A 17,053-nucleotide genomic window follows, 5' to 3' on the forward strand; every position below is an offset into this window, starting at 1 on the left:
TCAGGGACTGGCAGCCTGTGACGCAATCTGATTATCAGCGTATATGTCAAAATGCGTGAGCATTCAGAATTAACTCCGCTTCGTTTCAAAGCGCAAAAACGAGGAATTGGCAACGATTTATTTCAGGAACGTAAGATAACAATTCCTCTTTGGAAGCATTCGGTATCGTTCAGAGGCGCATTTATTTTACTATTTAGCTAGGCCCGCGCAGAGCACACTTTGTTGTTTAAAGAACATAAAATAATAATGCTACCACATTCAATGAAGCTAAACAGAACACATAACTCACATCGGACTGGTTTTCGCGCACAAGAAACGGGTCAAGCCTCATCATCATACGGCAGGCGCACATCATCGTCATATCATTGGTAAGTGTTCTTCCGGTAGCGCTGATACACGCATTTTTAAGGCATTCCACGCATGACGCTTCCCATATCGCTAACTGTATCTCTGTCGAAGGGTTGTTACGGCAGGAAAGAGTAGTAGCGCTGACTTTATCAACTGCGTTTCGAAATGGCTTTTCTTACTTCGCCGTGACTCCTAGGCCAGAAAAGTGAAATGGGTCCTACGGAATAAGCATGCGGTACTTGTTTCGTGTCAGTCATAATAGAGAGTTTTAGTTTATCAGGATCTGTGATCAGCTACCGGGATCCGCCACCGCGCGATCCACTGCACACGCCCAGAAGCCTTTGGAGCCGGTAGATGGCGCTACATACTGGATGTTGGCGCATAGGCCTGCCGCATCGGAATCAATCAGCTTGTAATCGTCGCCCACCCGCGGTAGAGGGTCACGGTGGCGGATCGTGGAACACGGTAAGCTAAATCTCTCTAATAAATAATTTCACGTCCAGCAACGTCCAGCATTTAAATATATTCTGAAAGTTTTCAAGTTATGGGAAGTTAAAAATACAAAAATGAACAACGCGTTCGTTGATAGGTTTACATGTGCGTTCAGTGGTGCATAAAGACGCAGTATACTTGCGAAAAGCTGTAACCCCAAACGGGCGCTTAGGTTGGGAATTGCGTTCATATTATCCTGCCAAAACGCAAGAAGCCCAAGATTAGGTGCACGAAACTACGTATGAAGCTGCATATCGCCTACAGAGTTGTAATATTTTGAAAATCGACCATGGGGCTGACTATTTATGTTCCACTTTATGCATGAGATTTATGTTCCGTTTTCCCCTCTGAGCTTCTCTGAGGACAGCTTGGCAAAAGTTTTTACAAATAGTGCTCTATGCAACGCGTAAAATCGTGAAACCGGCGTCAAAAGCTGTGCAAGCGCCCACTGCAGAACCCGGAGTACTAACGCAGATGAGTAAAGCTGTACAAAGCCCTATCTAAACACAAATCACGCTCTTGTAGCTGTCTTATGCTACAGGCATGGCTGTGAACAGCGCACAACGACGCTGCTGAGGAAGAAACGTCTGCCAGCGCACACGAAGTTGGATGTTACCCTAATAAAAGCCTTCCGCAAAGAGGAAGGAAAATATGCTTAATGATGTTGCAGCAATTCAGGACTGGCTCACCGAGTGTGAGCCCCCTCTCTCCTGGGCGGCATTCTTTACGGGGCACCAAATAATTTTCCCGGCTCTACTTTCTTACCTGCCGTGTTTATATAAAAGACGCGAATAGAGTTCTGTTTAGACCTGTTCGCAAGTGTACACAGCATTCTCCACGAAATCGTCTTTTCCATTCCTTTCGTGGCTCCTGAAAAATAAAAAGGCAGCAAAGAAACAAGTATGGCGACAAATTTTATTGAAGTTACAATCAGCGCGATCTATTGTCGAGTGGCAATATCATCTTCTGAATTTATTTAAACTGGCTTGTCCGTCCTCTACATTCGGCAGTGCAAGTTTATTACGCCGTTCTGTCGCCGTTTTTTTTTGTCATGTATGAAATTAGAAGAAATATTTCAGGAATATTGAAGGAGATTTAAAATCAATGCCTCTTGTATTGCCGCACCCGGGCTCGTACAAGCTTTGGCTAATGCATGTGCACTGCCAGAGCGTTCTTACTGCTTTTATTGTCCTTATATATCTGTTAGCGTTATGAACCAGATATATTCCTTCGCGATGCTGCCCAGAGAGAGGCCGTGATTTATCAACATCTCTTTGCCGTCATTGTGGCAATTGCTCAAAGGTGATAGCACACCGTCTCGCCGTTGATTATAATCAGGACTTTGTTATTTTCCGCCCCTTCGCCTCGCGAAAGGCCGGACTCGCAGCACCCGGAGTCGGCGATCTTCTGCGTAGTGGAAGCGTGCTGCTGACAGTTCGAAGCTGTCTTTTTGCTAACGCATTCCGGGCTCCGAGCCTCATTTGCTCGCGACGAGGAGATTAACTTGTCCAGCCGTCCAACAGGTGCCTCGCAGGCGACGAACAGCAAGTAGCTGAGTGAGAAGCACCACAACAGGGCCGAGAAGAAGAGGGTGACCTGCAGAATCGTAGAGAGAATTGGGCGATCAACAGCATGATTTGAAACGGAAACAAAATATCACCACAGAAAATAGTCGCAAATAAATTTGGCTTGGATAAATTAAGGGGTGGCTGTCAGGCTCTTTCTTTTGGACAGAAGTGCCTACAGTCGTTGAAGATGACTGAGAGCCGCGCCGAGGATTATGACTTTCTGCTGATGAAGCGTAAGTACGCACTGCGGGAGTAAGAACGCTCTGAAATATGCTCTTGCTTCCGAATCCCACCCTAACATAAGCGCAGTATAGCCCCATGCCTCGTCTTAATTTACCGATTCGACGAGGTCTTATAGCCAGTGGTGTGCTCGTGTCAACCGCCGCAGTTCGCACTTCCCTGCCGGGAATGTCTCTGCTGCTGCCAAGATCCGAACAGATGTTTCCCGCTTCTTAAACCGGAAACTATATGGCTCGTCAGCAAAGAAACCCTGAGTTGTCCCAATAAATTTGGTCAAGAAAACCTCAGATTGACTAACGGGGACTGTGTCGCCGTCATACCGGATGCCCATCAGCAGCCGGGGCTAAATTAGAAAGGCCCTCTTGGCCCACACAATTTTAAAGTTAAAAAACAACTCCAAATAATCAGATTGACGCTAAACTTCTCGTGAAGCTTTCTTGTACTAAAGAAAGATAATTAGCGGGAAGAAAATGTAGTTATTTTGGAATAGAAACGAATTGAATCAGGACCTTCGGATTGAGAAACAGGAACGTTTCACATAGGCCAAGAAGGCTTTTGCTGCGAAACAAGCAAACATTTACTATTTAATTTCACATGAGACTACCTCTACTCGAGCAGAACTGGCCGCAATTCGTGCTACTGTACGGTATATCTAAATGGGCTGCGTTCTGTGATTCCAAACACGCCTTAAAATGTTTTCAATCGGTCTTGAGTCATGGCGACCGTAATCAACTTGTAGAGGAGGTTCGACATCTGCACCACCAGGCATTACAAGAGAGTTACGAAATAATGTACCAGTGGATACCAGGCCATAGTGGAATTGCTGGCAAAAACTTAGCTGACAATGAGGCTCGATGGGCTCACAATACAACCAACATTGTCGAGATACTATTTACTAGAGCCGACGCAGCAAGGCACTTTCGACTGATCACCCGAAACGTGACTAGATAATCATGGTCTACGCCTGGAGGCTCGATGTCCTGCTCGCACCACTTTGGCCAGTTACTTCAACTGCATGTACAATGGCCTCCTCCGCTGTGATGCTACAATGTTGTGTCGCCTAAGGTTAGGAGTGGTGTTTAACGAACGCCTATTCCCATCTCATCGGCATGGCATACTCTCCAACTTGTGAGCATTGCGGGGGTGTTGAAATTATTGCGCGCATACTTTGTGACTGCCCACTCTTTGAACGTGAGCGTGCCTTCATGGCTGCTACACTCCCCCGCTTGGACTCTCGCGCTCTTACAGAGGCTAACATTCTGGGCCCTTGGATGACTATTTCATCTCCATGGAAATCACTGAAGGCACTCCTTAAATTTTTAAAGGACTCAGGGTTGAGTTCAAGAGTTTAAGTGTAAGCTTTTTACCCCCTTTCACTATAGATCTCTGGACATATAGACTTCTTTCCTTGGCGCTCTTTCCTTTTTCTCCATTCGTTCCCCTCCCCACGTGTAAGGTAGCGTACTGGGCATCGCCTGGTTAACCTCCCTGCTTTTCTAGTCTACTTTCTCTCTCTCTCCCTCTCTTTGCTTTCAACATGGTATTTGTTGCCCTGAAAATGAGCGATATTTACATAAAATATTTACACAGGTTTTATCAAATGCCACAAAAGACATCTCAAAATGCAGCGTAACCGAGCACTAGATGAGGAGAAAGGCAGAAACCTTCAAAGCTGAATAAAGGTGCAGTCCAAAATGCGCGGTGCGCTCAGTAGTTTTCATAGTAAAAAGGAAACCCAAAACTAATATCATTATGAGACATTCACACTTTCGCCTTCACAGCAAGTAAGCAGCCTCAAGTAACCATCCACAACGTTTTGCTTCCCTGCTGTGCTCGCACACATTTCTATGCTTCGCCTAGAAGACTTCTATACCTTAAAAGTGACTTGGCCCTTTCTCACGCAAGTGTACAGAGGAGTGTAAGCAATATATCTTACACATGAGGGTTCCTCATGAGGTCTCCTTGATAACGTGTTTCTTTGTGCCTAAAGGACACTCAGAGCTCCGGGCACGTCCATAGCTCGATGCGCTGTTGAGCATCATCTATACTTTCAACAAGCATAAGCGTTGTGTTGTTTTTCATTGCACATAGCAAGCTAATTTTATCCATCGACCAAAGCAAGCTGGAGCGCAACAGGCAAACACGCGCGAGTACTCGGGTAATCAAACAAAAGAGACTTCTCAGGGTCATGCGAATGAGCAGTATTTCGGGGCTTACGATGAAAAAGTGCGAGAAGTATATGCGTTCTCTAGAGATGTGGAATGTGAGCAGGAAAAAGGGCGAGTGCACCAGGTAGACGCCGAAAGACAATCGGCTTAAGGGTGCGAAGGCGTCCCACGACAGGAACTCGCACAGCCAACCTGCGAATGGAGAAACATGCCCTTTGAGAACCATTTACTGGCGTTTGTATAGCCCGTATATTGTCCAATGAGAATGAAATAGCAAGGTGTCGCACGCCTTCCTCTGCATAGGGTTAAGCGGAACAAGGTTCGTAGCGCTGTTTGCCAGACTACTCGTGTTCTGTTCCCTGCTTTGCATGGGGTAAGTTCTTTTCCAAGTGAATAAATTTAGTCACCACGTATTAAGCATTGCAGCGCATCCGCGAACAACACCACACAGTCCAGGAAGTACGCAGTGTATCGCCTGTATTTCAACGTGGAAGCAAAGGCAGTCGAGAATTTGCAGTTCTTTTAGAGCCTTACAACAACATATATTCATGTTTCCAAAAACCTGGAAGCACTCTCACATAATTCATGCAACCCTTAACTTATGCTAGAACATCGAAACTAATGGTAAGATGTTTAGCTACAGCGATGACGAGCAGAAACTGAAGACGCATAAACTCTAACAGAGGTCTTTGAGCTTTCCTAGTCACGTGTACGTACCACGGTCGAGACCACGCCTTTTGATCTTGCGTGAGGCATGCACCGTCTAATTAAGTGCTATGCTGTCTGAATTCTTTTCTGCTTTTTTTTAAACTGGAGCATTTCATGCCCTCGACGGGCTACCAAGCACTCGGATCCTTGGCTTGACGTTCCTCAGCCGATATTCGCTCTTTTCATTTTTTATTGGTTCACTTTTTCCGCAACAATGTGGTTTGTTCCGGCGTGACCGTCTTCCTGGCTTTGCACGCTTGACATAACACGGGCGCCGTGGTAGATATACATGCGCCGCTGGCAGCAAAAGTTTACAGGTTACATGATTGCGTTGCCATATTCTGCGTAAGGCCTGTACAGGGCATGCATGCTCCACTCCCTTTTATCAGTACCAGGCGCCTAGGCCATGAAGCAGCCCAGCTGCCAAGTTCTACAGAGTTAGCTGTCTTTACCTTCTTTAAAAAATGTATCTTAAGCATCATCCTGCGCACAGGCCATCGATGACCTCGCACCGCTAAAAATGCCCGCTTCTTTCTGTACAGAAGGAGTTGTGGGCTCCTCCAATATTTAGGTCACCGTTGTATTGGCCTGAAAGTATAGTTATCTACAATAAAGTTTAAACTATAATACATGAAGTCTAATACCACTCTATTCCTTCGCAATTGTAAGCTAGTTGGGTTAATCGCATTACTGCCACGTAACATTTTTGCGATAGTTGCTTGATCACGCGCATTCTGTAAACGCTTGCTTTCAACACGACAATGCACTTTCCGAACGCGCTTTTTAGTATATAGCTGCCTGTTTCTGTCACAGTTCATATGCGGCGTCACGAGCCGCGCAAAGTATGCCTAAAGGGTTGTGAAATACTCACCTCCTCGGGCCGTTGAGCATGCGAACGTGATCCATGACACGCACAGCGACCACAATATGCGATCGAAGAACGCAGCGCACAGCTTTGCCGCCTCAGGTGCTGGGTTTCTGTGTTGGTACCAGCCGATCTTCATGAACAAGCTGCAGAGACCGCAGGCAAGAGACACGGCCCACGCGAGCGCCTGCAATGCCTGTGGAAACGAGAGAGTAAAACACTATGTAATTTTTAGTAAATGACTTATATAAAGGCAGAAAATTCTCACAAGAGCTTAATACAAAGACAAAAATGCTCATTATTGCTGAATAAAATGGCAGAGGACTTTTGCCGTACTCCAAGCAATGAAAAATCCCGCACAACCTGCCACGAACTCCCTCCTGCCTGATCTTCACCTAGTATAGCTGCACGCAACTCCAAGGAAATTCATACCCGTCGCAAACTTTATCACCTCCGTAGACGCCGCCAGCCCCACTAGTGTCGGCGCTGCGTACAGGGCCACCGGTGGCCACTTGGCCACTTTTGCGTCTCGAGTGCAATAGCACACCGTAAGAATACATGTACAAAGAACTTTTAAAAACATTTCTATTCTTCCACAGTGCACCGAGGATGTTGTTCCTTCGTGAAGATAAACCCTGTAAACTCTGAAACAGATGACAAAGGTATGAAACATCATTTAAAAGACGAATTAATATTTAAACATCATGATACGCGCGCGTGAGGGTCACCCTGCGGCCGGCCCCACATGGGTGCGATTCATAGAATGCTCTTGGAAACAAAATTTTCCGAACAATTTTTCCGTTTCATTGTGTACTCATGCTGGCAGCCGTTCGTTCACAGCATATGCTTTGAGAAACACTTCGACAAAGTATGCAAAGCCATTTCGAATCTACATTTTTAAAGGGGTACGGCAGGTGCGTGTTGAAAAGCCGCGAACATAGCCTCAACAGCCGCTCTAGCAGCTGGTGTTTCTCCGAATCGTACAAGATTCTGCTTAAGTCCAGCATACTCTGACGTGAGCTACTCTGGCTTAGTAGTGCGTTCCTTGAAACTGGACAACCTAGAATGCTCTACGTAAGAAGCCGCTCTCAACGCATTACAAACGAACGAGAACAAACTGCGCACCGCTGCAGACGACGGCGCAGGAGATATCACGGCCGCTTCTGCCGTCTGCGCGTGTCTTCACATTTTTAAACGCAGAGCGGTTTCGGCAGGCAGGTGGCCCGACACGTTTCTTTCGAGAGGAGAACGAGAAAATTTGTCTAAAGGCGTTTAGATTTTTTTATTCGAGGCCTGCCTAACACACTGGGAAATATGTGACTGTGGAAATCTGTGAGGATTCAGGTAGAACGAAAGGAAGGAGATGCACGGCTTGCACGGTATGAAAAAGAACTGAAGAAGGGTAAATGGGGTACGCCTCAGTTCGCAGATGAGCCAACGTTTCGACAAGTGGACTTGTCTTCGTCTGGGCAATCTGTGTGGGAAATCTGTGAGTCACGTAGCGGCGCCATCTGATAAAACAACAAAAACAAAAAAGAAGCCTTTTACTGTTGTTTTAAAGCAGCGAGAAATGCATCTGTGATGGAAATTACGCAAGAAATAAGTACCAGAGCTTACTCTTGACGGCTGTCAAGCGAGTTGAACAGTTATTTTTCTCCGCTTGTCATGCCGATCAGTACAGCTTTTCATGTAATTCATTCTAAGTGTACCGTTTCAAAAACGTTCCTATTGATCTAGTGTAGCGCACGTTACAGCATGTTGTACTCCGGCAAACGCCCGTGCTATTACGATAGAGGCAAGTTGATAGAGCGCCTGTTAAGGAGGAACCTTGCTTCCCGACACTCAATTATCATACTGTTCTTAAAAGGGAGCTTCGAAATTACATTACATCCATGTCAAAATATACTTCGAATCTCGCGCTAACTCGAAATGAATGGCTGCCCACATGAGTACACGGGGAAACGAGATAATTGAAATTTTTTTTCCCTGCGTCACGGTCCCATCCGGTCCCCTCCGGTGCCGACAAGCAGTGTGACTCCCATACACTCGTATGATGTTGTTTAAATATGCGTCACCTCCGAAATGATGTTTCATGTTTTTTCAAATAGCTCTAAGGTGTACGCAGCTTTTCTTCGCGAAGTGATAAGAATATAGGTGCACTGTGAAGTCACAAAAAATATTTTAAAACGTTGTTCTACGGGTATTCTTATAGGGATCCATCAAGCTGTGGACGCAGAAGTGCGCAATCGTGGCGCTCATATTCCGGAGTTTGATGGGCACAGAGCTTCTACACACTACGCACTAGATAACGAACACTAGGTAACTCAATAGAGATATTTCATCTTCCTAATGCATAAGCAAACAAGAAGAACCTGAGAGGATTTGAGCAAAAAGAAATGATGCCATAGTCACTCGAAATGTCGCAAAATCTGACTTAAAATTCTCGGTGAACTCCTGCGTAAGATTTTCAATGGTTATGGAAAATCAATCAAATGCACCTAATGTTCGAAGCTCCCTAACTTCTCTGAAATTTTCTTACTGCTCCGATTTGATTGCTCTGCGCCCCACGGAATGCTGTGAGAGCCGCGCATACCTCAAGCGGTTGTCCAGACTTCTCGGAATGGTTACAGTGTGCTTCGGGACGAACAAAATTAATTTCGCTTGCACTACGTTTCAAATATCCTCGTTCAGTCGCTTGCTTTCTCTTGATTGTGTAGATATGTCGCAGTTATTGGCGCTTTTTGATGCCCATCAAGGCTTCATATAGGCCGCTCCGAAGACCCAAAATATTCGGCTTACATTGCCGAATGGTCTCAAGCATGATGTGCTCATCATGCTCTACAGAAGCGAAGAAAAAGCTAAACATTGGCCGCGTTTCCAAAATAAGACATAGGAAGCACCTGGTTGCAAGGACGCTCTTGTGTACTGTCGATATCCCGGTACTAAGCTTATACGAGCTACGGGAAATGTAACAAGCGCAAGTAACAAATATTCGCAGGCAAATTAATTACGCAGCAGATTTCTTCTTCGTGGAATCAGTGCAGACGAATGTGGGATGCAGTAACTGATGCTCGCAAATCAAATACTCGATACCTCCAACGTCTTTTGGGGATTCGCCTTTCCGTGTGCGCTTCTACCATTTGCGCGGCTTGAACTGATGCCAAACAAGGCGTAGTCGTTCGACCTCACTGGTAGTCATAAAATTTAGCGGTGAATGTACGTTTTTTTTTTAGCTTAAGGGAAATTGAACCTTATTCCGCGCAGCCTAACTGTATAACCCTAGGCCACGTGGCCGGTCCCTCTGCTTTTTACACTATAAAACATGAACTGTGCGGGTCAAATTGTCCCGGCGACCACGTTATTAGCAGTGGAACTGAAAACTAACGTAGTACCCTACTACTACTATGCTGGCAATTTTATTATTAACAACCCATTGCAAGCGCACCTTCTTCATTTACCCCGAAAAAGGAAAATAGAGAATATCGTCTCATAAAAAGCCCAGTAGTAGAGCGTAGGCTCTACTAATAGATATGTAGCTTCTAGTTTCGCCTCACCGGGTACGATTAACCTTGAGCTGGATCCAAATCAGGTTTAGTGAAAACTGATAACGCGCATTGCTCCTTCCAAAACCAAATAAAACAAAAATTGAAAAATCGCCTAATAAAAAGGCAGTGTGACTTTGACCTAATTAAGTGCAGGTGTCTACCGAAAAGTGAGATAGATAATTCACCTTTCTTTCCCCCGAAAGCAAGTTAAATAAATATTAAAAAAATTGTGGAATGAAACCATGGTGTTAAAGGCACTGCTGCGTATACTCTAAAGGCGGATCTTAATCGTCTCTCTAAATCAAAAACTGCCTACAACCTTGCTAAGCCATACAAAAGCGCGCTGAACAGAGCTTCCACTCGTATAACTAGTTTCAAGGCATGTTTAGACCCTTGACATTTTTTTTTTCGTAACGAGCTCACATACCGTAAACTGAACCGCTTTCTAAACCCGTTCTACTTTATGTCAATTTTTGTTATTTGTTGCGATAAGAAATCGACGATGCGACAAGCAAAGCCTTGCCATTCTCAGCCACAGTTTTCCTCAGCATGTGCACATAGTAAATGGTGAATGAGGATGCTCTTGTAATAATTATTCCTCCAATTCAAGTCTCTAAACTGCTCAGCGTTACTATAAGTAGTATAACCAACAACGTCATGTTGCTTAGCAACATTTCACGTTTTTTTGCTGTTTTTGCTGGGTAAGCTGCAGCTAGAACCGCTGCATGCTTACTTGCAGTTCACTGTGGCGGGAAGTTTTAGTTTATGTTAGTGCGTGCTTGCTGTTTCGAGTTTTCTTGAATACGCCCCCTCTCCCCACACAAACTTCTTCCTAGCAAGATAGCAATGTAATAACACATTTGTCCTTAGACCGGTGTGTTTATGTTTCAATGCTGCTTCATAAAGCATAAAGATACAGCTTTCGTGTACACCGTGTGTCTCTTTGTAAACCGCATACTTCTTGTTGCGAGTGAACTCTGAGATCAATATTTGTATCAAAGTGTAAAACTTAATCTGTCCAAAAGCGCAATATTAGAATGAATGTGATAAGCACTGCCGGCATCCAAAAATAAAACGGCATATGTAAGAACAAAAGGTTGCCTCTCTTAATAACTGTTGTTGCTACCAAAAAATAACAGCCGAAACAATACTGCTGACGTCTATGCCCACGAATGCATTTAAGTCCGCGGATGGTGTTTCCCAGCGACGTTCACTCCATGCATTTCAGTTATTCCAGCTAGTATTGCATTCCGGGTGTGCATTTGCGCATTGGCCAGAGACCGTCGTGCCTCGCCTAACATCTGGGAGCAGCAATCGCTGAAACCTCGAATGCGCATAAGCGCAGAATTTGAGGAATATGTCATCCATTCGAATCTATGTCATCGGATAGCCTGTTACTACAGTAGCAGATGTATGGCATATGCGACAAGAAATCGTGTGACGCCACTCTGAAAGCTGTACGACGAACGGCTTCCCCCCCCCCCCCCCCCCACTTAATTTTTATAGTAAACTTGGGAAAGGCATACAATAAGACGAACATATGTCTCCACTTCTAATGTACGTCAAGAGATAGCTTCGAACTTGGCTAGCAGATGTATGCTGTATGTGGACAGAAATTGTATGGGCTCTACCCGGAGTGCTTTACGACGAAAGTTTACACCACAGTTTTTATACGAAGTTCTTAAAAGCTACCGCCACATATAGTTCTGCTAGTGCCGAGTATATATAGTGGAACGACAAGTAGTACGACATGAAGTAGCGATGCCCTCTCTAGAGGATGCGCCTTAATGAACTCGCCTTGCTCTATGCGGTATAAGGCTGCTTAATGACAATATTTTCATCTTTTTTTTTTCAGGAGAACCTCGCGAAGGAGCAGCCACACACGCCTCCGGCATTACTCGTAATGTAGTAATTCTTTCGCATAAGAAACAGTCCATCAACACAAACAAGGTACCCCGCACAATCCGCTTGATGCTCCCGTAACTCCTGAGTATAGTTCACCGAAACCTCAGTTTTTAAGGAGAAAGCCTTTCTTGCCCTATGTGTGGCATGCCCAGAAAATGTTACCAGAAAAGATCCTTCTGACTGATACTTAAAAAATAAAACTGTCTCCTTATTAAATAAAAAATCTGGAGTAACACGCGAGTTCCTACTCCTCGCCGGGTTCGTAGGAAGGGTCGTAAATCTCATTGCGTAGCGTAAGGATGATGGTAGTGATAAGAGTGACGGTGTATTTAGTTCATGATAATGATAGTATCGATAGCGATCACACTAACTATGCAGTTAGTGAAAATACTTCTGTAAAGTGACTTTCGCTATTTGCGCTCTCGAGCACACTTGAGCGCAGTCCTCTAATTGTTTAACCGCTTTGGTGACGTCTTATTAGGAAACGGAGCACGTACCTTTGAAATCGGACGCTCCCTGTACCCGTCCACGAGGAAGAATGTTACGCAGCCGGAAAAGTAGGCGACAGCGTGGTAGAAAGGCAGCACGTAATAGTCGTTCATGGTGTCCACGAGCATTCTGTGAGGCAAAATCATGAATACGAGAGTCCATCATTACAGATCCCAGGGGTACCATTGAAGTCAGTGTATTACTTTCAAAACAGTGACTTTTTTGCTTTAACTGAGAACATCTAAGAGTTGAAACTCCAAAGAGTGGCAGGCGAAGAAAATTCGCCCCAATACTGAACTAATCTATTCTGAAGCTGCTTTTTATTAGCCTGCGCTCATTCCTTTCCTTTTTTTTTTTTTTTTCCAGAGCTGGAAAGCGCATCTGTTCCCGCCTTCTTCTTACAACGTGCAGCGAATTAGCAGACAAGCAACATGCCCTTCTGAAAAACTGAATAATTCCGCTTTGAATGCCGTTCTGTAACTCATGAGTTACTTTAATACACGCATTCGCAATCCCTGCACCCAACCTGGGAATGAAATGTTTCTCCCTCTCAGCGATTTTCCCAGCCAGTTTGAAGGGACAGTGGAGTCCACGTTTGATTGCTACGGATGCATTTCCGTGTTCTAGTAACAAAGAACCTACATTCCCTGCAAATGGAGCGTTTACGTGCTGGAAAAGTTAATGAAATGAATTGCAGTTATCGCCCTCCATGGAGACATAACTATGGGCCCGGATCACTGAGGCTACGCATCACTTCCATTTACTGCCAAACAAGCATCAGGGAATCACTGTCATGGACGCCAAAAATTTGAATCCACTGGCAGCTATGCTTTTAAACTAGTCTCGGCTTTTGTGCTACTTAACAAGCGTGAACGCACCGAGAAAGAGTGGCGATGCTCTTGTTCACGGAGAAATAACATTTTATAGTTAGCTCAGATGGTCCATTTAAGCTTCCCGCTCTGCGTACAATCATCATAATCATCATCATCATCATCACCATCAGCCTGATTATACCCACTGCAGGGCGAAGGCCTCTCCCATATTTCTCCACTTAACCCGGTTCTGTGCTAGCTGCATCCCCTTGACCCCTGCGAACTTCTTAATCTCATCCGCCCACCTAACTTTCTGCCGCCCCCTGCTACGCTTTCCTTCCCTTGGAATCCAGTTTGTTACCCTCAGCGACCATCGGTTATCCTCTCTTTGCACTACATGTCCTGCCCATGTCCATTCCTTCTTCTTAATTTCTACTTGAATGTCAGTAACTTGTGTTATTTCTCTGACCCACTCTGCACGCTTTGTATCTCTTAATGTTACCCCTACCATTTTTCGTTCCATAGCCCTCTGGGTTGTCCTCAACTTAAGTAGAACTCTGTTGGGTAACCTCCACGTTTCAGCCCCATAGGTGAGTACAGGCAAGATGCAACTGTTGTATACTTTCCTCTTGAGCGATACCGGTAAGCTGCTAGTCATGATCTGCGAGTGCTTGCCAAATGCGCTCCATCCCAATCTTATTCTTCTTGTTATTTCCTTTTCATGGTCCGGATCTGCGGTTACTACCTGTCCTAAGTAGACATATTCGCCTACTACTTCCAGTATTTCGCTACCTAATGTAAACTGCTGTTCCTTCCCGAGGCTGTTGAACATTACCTTAGTCTTCTGCATATTGATTTTCAAGCCTACCTGTCTACTTTTCCTGTCTAGGTCATCAATCATTATTTGCAGTTCATCCCCCGAGTTGCTTAGCAAGGCAATGTCATCAGCAAATCGCAGATTACTGAGGTATTCTCCATCTACCCTTATCCCTAACTGCTCCCATTCCAAGTCTCTGAATACTTCCTCTAAACAAGCTGTGAATAGTACTGGGGAGATTGTGTCTCCTTGCCTAATACCTTTCTTTATGGGTATTTTGTTACTTTCTTTATGCAGAACTATGGTTGCTTTGCCGCCACTATATATATCTTCCAGCACTTTCACGTACGGCTCGTCTACCCCCTGATTTCGCAATGCCTGCATCACCGCCGAGGGTTCAACTGAGTGAAATGCTTTTTCGTAATCAATGAATGCCATGTATAAGGGCTGGTTATATTCCGAGCATTTTTCTATCACCTGATTGATGGTATGGATATGATCGATAGTAGAGTACCGTTTCCGAAACCCTGCTTGATCCTTTGCTTGATTGCAGTCTAGGGTTGTCCTGATTCTATTAGCGATTACCTTAGTAAATACCTTATACGTAACAGACAGTAAGCTGATTGGTCGGTAATTTTTAAGGTCTTAGAGTCCCCTTTCTTGTGAATGAGGATAATGTTTGCATTCTTCAAAGGTTCCGGTACCGGCGATGACACCAGGCACTGCGTATACAGGGTGGCCAGTTTTTCTAGCACGAAATCCCCCCCGTCCTTCAGCAAATCTGTAGTTACCTGATCCTCTCCAGCTGATTTCCCCCTTTTCGTAGTTTCTATTGCTTTCTTGACCTCGTCCTTCGTCACTGGTGGAACGTCTGACTGTTTTTCCCTACCGCCAATCTCATTACGGTCCTGACTACTTTGGCTACTGTAGAGATCTGTATAGAACTCCTCGGCTACTTTGACTATTTTTTCCATATTAGTGATGACGTTGCCCGCCTTGTCCCTTATCGCATACATCTGGTTTTTGCCTATGCCCAATTTCTTTTTTACCGCTTTAAGACTTCCCCCGTTCCTTACAGCATGCTCAATTTTCTCCATGTTATACTTCCTTATATCGGCCACCTTGCGCTTATTGATTAGCTTTGATATCTCGGCCAATTCGATCTGGTCTGTTGAATTGGAAGCTTTCATACTCTGGCGTTTCTTAATTAAATCTTTCCTTCCTTAGACAGTTCTCTTACATTCCCTTAAGGAGACAGAAGTCTCCTTAGACAGTTTACCGGTATCCTCTCTAACTATCCTACCGCCTACTTCTACCGTGCACTCAGTAATGATATCTCTGAAATTATTGTTCCTTGCCTCTAGGGTAATGTCGCCATCCTCAGTTAGAGCTGAATACCTATTCTGTAGCGATATCCTGAACTCTTCTGCCCTCCCCCTCACCGCTAATTCGTTGATGGGTTTCTTTCTTACTTATCTGTTGCGTTCCTTCTTCAGATTTAGGCTAATTCGGGACCTCACCATCCTGTGGTCACTGCATCGCACTTTCCGATTACCTCTACATCTTGCATAATGGCAGGGGGTTGAACACATTATGAAGTCGATTTCATTTTAGTCTCTCCGTTAGAGACTTTTCCATGTTCATTTCCGGTTCTTCCGTTTGCTGAAGAAGGTATTCATGATTCGTAAGTTATTGCGCTCTGCAAACTCAACTAGTAACGCCCCCCTGCTATTCCTATAACCAATGCCATAGTCACCTACTGCCTTGTCTCCTGCGTGCTTTTTCCCTACCTTGGCATTGAAGTCGCCCATTAGTACAGAATACTGCGTCTTTACTTTTCGCATTGCCGATTCTACATCTTCATAGAGGCGTTCAACTGCTTGGTCATCATAACTACATGCAGGTGCATAGGCCTGTACAACCTTCAGTTTATATCGCTTATTAAGCCTAATTACGATGCCTGCAACCCTCTCATTAATACTATAGAATTCATCTATATTACCCGCTGTATACTTGTTGACAAGGAAACCTACTCCTAGTTGTCGCCTCTCTGGTAAACCTCGATAACACAGTACATGCCCATCCTTCAGTACAGTATATGCCTCATTCGGCCTCCTAACCTCACTAAGCCCTATGACATCCCATTGCATGCCCTCTAGTTCCTCTAACAGCACTGGTAAATTAGCTTCACTAGCTAGGGTTCTAGCATTAAACGTTGCCAGGGTCAGTTTCCAATGGCGGCCTTTCCAGTGGAGCCAAGAATTCTTAGCACCCCCTGCTGCGTCACAGGTCTGACCGCCGCCGTGGTCAGTTGTTCCGCAGCCGCTGGTGACTGAGTGCCGGGGTTTTATGGAGCTTATCACAGGAGGTTGCGGCCAATTGCTGCACCAGGGTGGCCAACTCCTGTTCTAGTGAGGGAGTGCGTTTCCAGAGGTGTTCACCGGCATCAGGTCGCACCCCAAACCTGTGTAGGCAATTCCATCGACACGCGGATTTTTTTTTATCCGGTGGAGAATTGCGCGGCACCAGGATTTTCACCCCGGTCCTCTCTCATGCGAGGCGGATGTTCTACCGCTACGCCACCGCTGCACCGCTGCGTACAATACCACTCGTTAAAGACACTCATACGCCGTCGGATTTAATGTTCCGCAAAACCCTTGGCTGCACCTTGCACTTTCTAAGCAATGCTTTCTTTGCACATTAATACCGGTAAGTCTGTGTTGTTTCAATATTGCATATGGCTTGTGAGGCGAATATTTCGTTTTAAGGTGAAACCCGGGCTCACTTGCCTCTTAATCAGCCCCGCTATAGCGAGGACAAGAGGACGGTAGGTAGCTACTTAATTTTTATTATCGTCTGGAAGGGCGAGAAATACTTGCACTGTCATGTGCAAGTCGCATGACATGTACATGCAATGTCATGTGTTGGGATGATATCAGATCTTTTGCACTCCATTGCGCTAAGATAACTCCGTGATCGTCCTAAGCGTTGCCACACTATAACTACGAAAACAGTGTACATCATCCTTCGAACTCCGTTCAAAGGAGTAACGTTTTGGTTGGTCTTATTTCCCCTGTTCAGGGGATTCACCGGCAT

At 45.1% G+C, this 17,053-nt stretch overlaps 1 protein-coding gene across 1 annotated transcript in view; it reads right to left on the reverse strand.

The window, feature by feature from the left end:
* Positions 1-1,796: 1,796 nt before the first annotated feature.
* Positions 1,797-17,053, reverse strand: part of LOC146172544 (nose resistant to fluoxetine protein 6-like) — a 72,840-nt gene continuing 57,583 nt past the window's right edge. The window contains exons 12-15 of the mRNA XM_084585796.1: positions 12,337-12,457; positions 6,396-6,585; positions 4,866-5,008; positions 1,797-2,436 (exon numbers count right to left, since the gene is read on the reverse strand). Of these exons, the coding sequence (XP_084441922.1) occupies positions 2,137-2,436; positions 4,866-5,008; positions 6,396-6,585; positions 12,337-12,457 (754 nt within the window). The 3' untranslated portion in view covers positions 1,797-2,136. The remainder of the gene's footprint in view (positions 2,437-4,865; positions 5,009-6,395; positions 6,586-12,336; positions 12,458-17,053) is intronic.

This window comes from Amblyomma maculatum, unplaced genomic scaffold, assembly GCF_055883805.1.
Source record: "Amblyomma maculatum isolate TAMU_Amacu unplaced genomic scaffold, ASM5588380v1 scaffold_13, whole genome shotgun sequence".
In the NCBI taxonomy this organism is placed as follows: domain Eukaryota; kingdom Metazoa; phylum Arthropoda; class Arachnida; order Ixodida; family Ixodidae; genus Amblyomma; species Amblyomma maculatum.